A 2420-nucleotide genomic window follows, 5' to 3' on the forward strand; every position below is an offset into this window, starting at 1 on the left:
AGCTACCTAATGTCTTCTCTATATGATCGAGTTCCTTCTATGCCACAGTCAACACAAATGAACTCTTTCAGAAAGCAAATGATAGCAAAAACAATTTCCATAAAAAAAAATGTAAACTTCTCTTCTTGCTTGAGAGACAGAGCAAGGAAGACAGTTCTACATCTAATATTTAAGAGGGCATTAATTCATAGGTGAGCAACACAAAAGATGCTATACACTTATCCATTAAACTTATGAACTGCATAAAAAAACAAAATGCAAAGATATACATGTGATCTTTGTAGCAAAGAAGTAAGGACATATTTATATAATTAATACGAATGTCCACCATACAACATAAATTAATATCGCAGGAGTTAGATTCAATTAAAGTAACAAATATTATATGTAGGAAAACTAGAATAACTGTCTCATCTTCCATGACAATACGCTGAGACGATATTGCCTTGAAAGGATAACAGACTGGATAAGCCTCTGCAAGGAATTACAACCCAAAAAACTAAACAAGAAATCACATGCATTCAAATCAATGTTAGGCACGATGAAACCCGAGAAGAGCTAGAAAAATAAGTCTTAACCACAGTAGTAAACCACTTAACCAAGCTGAACACTCAATATACACTACAAATCATATTTAAACATGCTTAACCTTGTTAATATTGCTAACCAAATTTATGCTTTATAATACCTACTGCAATATGTTCTGCGCACAAGGCTTAATTTCCCAGCCAAAGCAATTATAAAATGACCGAGTGGTACCCAAAATATAACAAGATTTACAGAAACACACAACTATAGAACAGAAAATGATTGAACATATTATACCCTTTGTTTTGTTGTTTCTTCTGTTTTTTGTCTTGTGACGGCTTCGGCTTCTGCAGCCGCTTAACCTCAGTGAGTTGATAGAGACTCTCAGTGTACAAATGTGTATCGAACTTTATTGGAATCCCGTTAATTGTAACATTCTTGACTGACTTCTTTTCAAGGTCATACCACAAAAGTTTTTTGCGGTCCACCTCTAGAAGTACATCCTTCTTGTTGTTCGAAAAAGCAACAGGTCTAATAAACTTAAAGTTCCAAATGGTCCAGGTTGCTCCACTGTAAATGCTTTATACCAAGGATTTCCCTCCCCATGAGTATTCATCAGCCACACATCTGTATGAGACTCACTGTAGTTATCCGTTATGCAAAGCGATTCTCCGACATAAACCAAACAGACAAAGGTCCCATGAACATCAGGAAAAAGGTCCTCCTTATATTGCTCAAGCCCAAGATCAATACCAAATACAATCCCACAACAAGTTCTAGGATACTTAATCGTCATCCACTGCAGAGCTCCACCTACAAACTTACCCCATTCAGGTATAAAACGAACATTACTCCCAATATCCTAAATCCTTTCCACGAATTACTTTTCAAACTATACACTACAACCACCGTGCATTTCTCACACTCCCCAATCTTGACAACCTTATAATCATCATTAACACGATCATACCCAAACCCGTACAACGGAACCTCAACCCCCTCAAACTCCTTCCCAAACATTCTAGGCACCCTCGGTAACTTCCTATACTTCCTCGTCGACGGATTACACACCACAAACTCACTCTTATTCTCCATACACAAACAAATTAGTCCATTAGAAACACCCACAAATTCCGCACCCGAGACAAAACCATCGTCCAATTCAATAACATCCACATTTTCATCACGCAAAGCCTCCACATCAGTCAAGAAAACCTTCCCAATCCCATCCCCGCTAATTACGACACCCCTATCAAGATTACATTCACTAGTCCTCTTACTATGTTTTTCAATAAACGCATTGCTATCGATAATCGAACACCATTCTTTCAACACACAACGACAACGAATAAGATACTTAACAGGAACACGACAGAGTATTTCATCAATTAATTCATTGGGTAACGACATTTCAAGAAATCAAATTAGGGATTGTAACTTACAAACAATACATACAACGTGTGTGTGTGTGTGTGAATGTAGTACACATGAGAAAATGTTAAAGCACACTGTTAGGTCCGATACGAGGTTAATTAAGCTAGAAGGGGGGGGGGGGTTGAATAGCTTAATCACCAATTTAAAAATTTATGCGGTGTAATAAAAAGTTTATCCCCTTTTTAAAACTTGTATCGAGAGATGAGCAGTATATATGTGCGGAAGCAAAGAGCAAAGAAAGTAAAGTACCACACACAAGGATTTATCCAGGTTCGCGGTGGCTAACTCAACCGATGGAGTCCACTCACCCCTACTCCAGTCCCCGAGCTCCTCCCCGGACTCGAGATTTTCTCTACTATAAAGATACTCCTTTACAGTAGGCGGAGAAGCCTTTACAAATATATATCTTGGAGCGTAACTTCCCGTTACCTCCTCACTATAAATGTAAACTTACAAGA

The 2420-nt window shown here is 37.9% G+C and overlaps 1 protein-coding gene across 1 annotated transcript; it reads right to left on the reverse strand.

Moving 5' to 3' along the window:
• Positions 1 to 1018: 1018 nt before the first annotated feature.
• Positions 1019 to 1938, reverse strand: LOC108195100 (F-box protein CPR1). The gene is made up of 2 exons (XM_017362033.1): positions 1452 to 1938; positions 1019 to 1341 (listed from the first exon to the last, which is right to left on the reverse strand). Exons 1-2 carry the CDS (start codon positions 1936 to 1938, stop codon positions 1019 to 1021), a joined length of 810 nt encoding a protein of 269 aa, XP_017217522.1.
• Positions 1939 to 2420: the final 482 nt, after the last annotated feature.

This window comes from Daucus carota, chromosome 7 (genome assembly GCF_001625215.2).
Source record: "Daucus carota subsp. sativus chromosome 7, DH1 v3.0, whole genome shotgun sequence".
In the NCBI taxonomy this organism is placed as follows: domain Eukaryota; kingdom Viridiplantae; phylum Streptophyta; class Magnoliopsida; order Apiales; family Apiaceae; genus Daucus; species Daucus carota.

Coding starts and splice junctions, on each gene's coding strand:
- LOC108195100 (XM_017362033.1), bottom strand. CDS start 1,938: ATGTCGTTACCCAATGAATTAATTGATGAAATACTCTGTCGTGTTCCT. Junction 1,342..1,451: donor GGTTGTCAAGATTGGGGAGT/GTGAGAAATGCA, acceptor GTAAGTTTGTAG/GTGGAGCTCTGCAGTGGATG.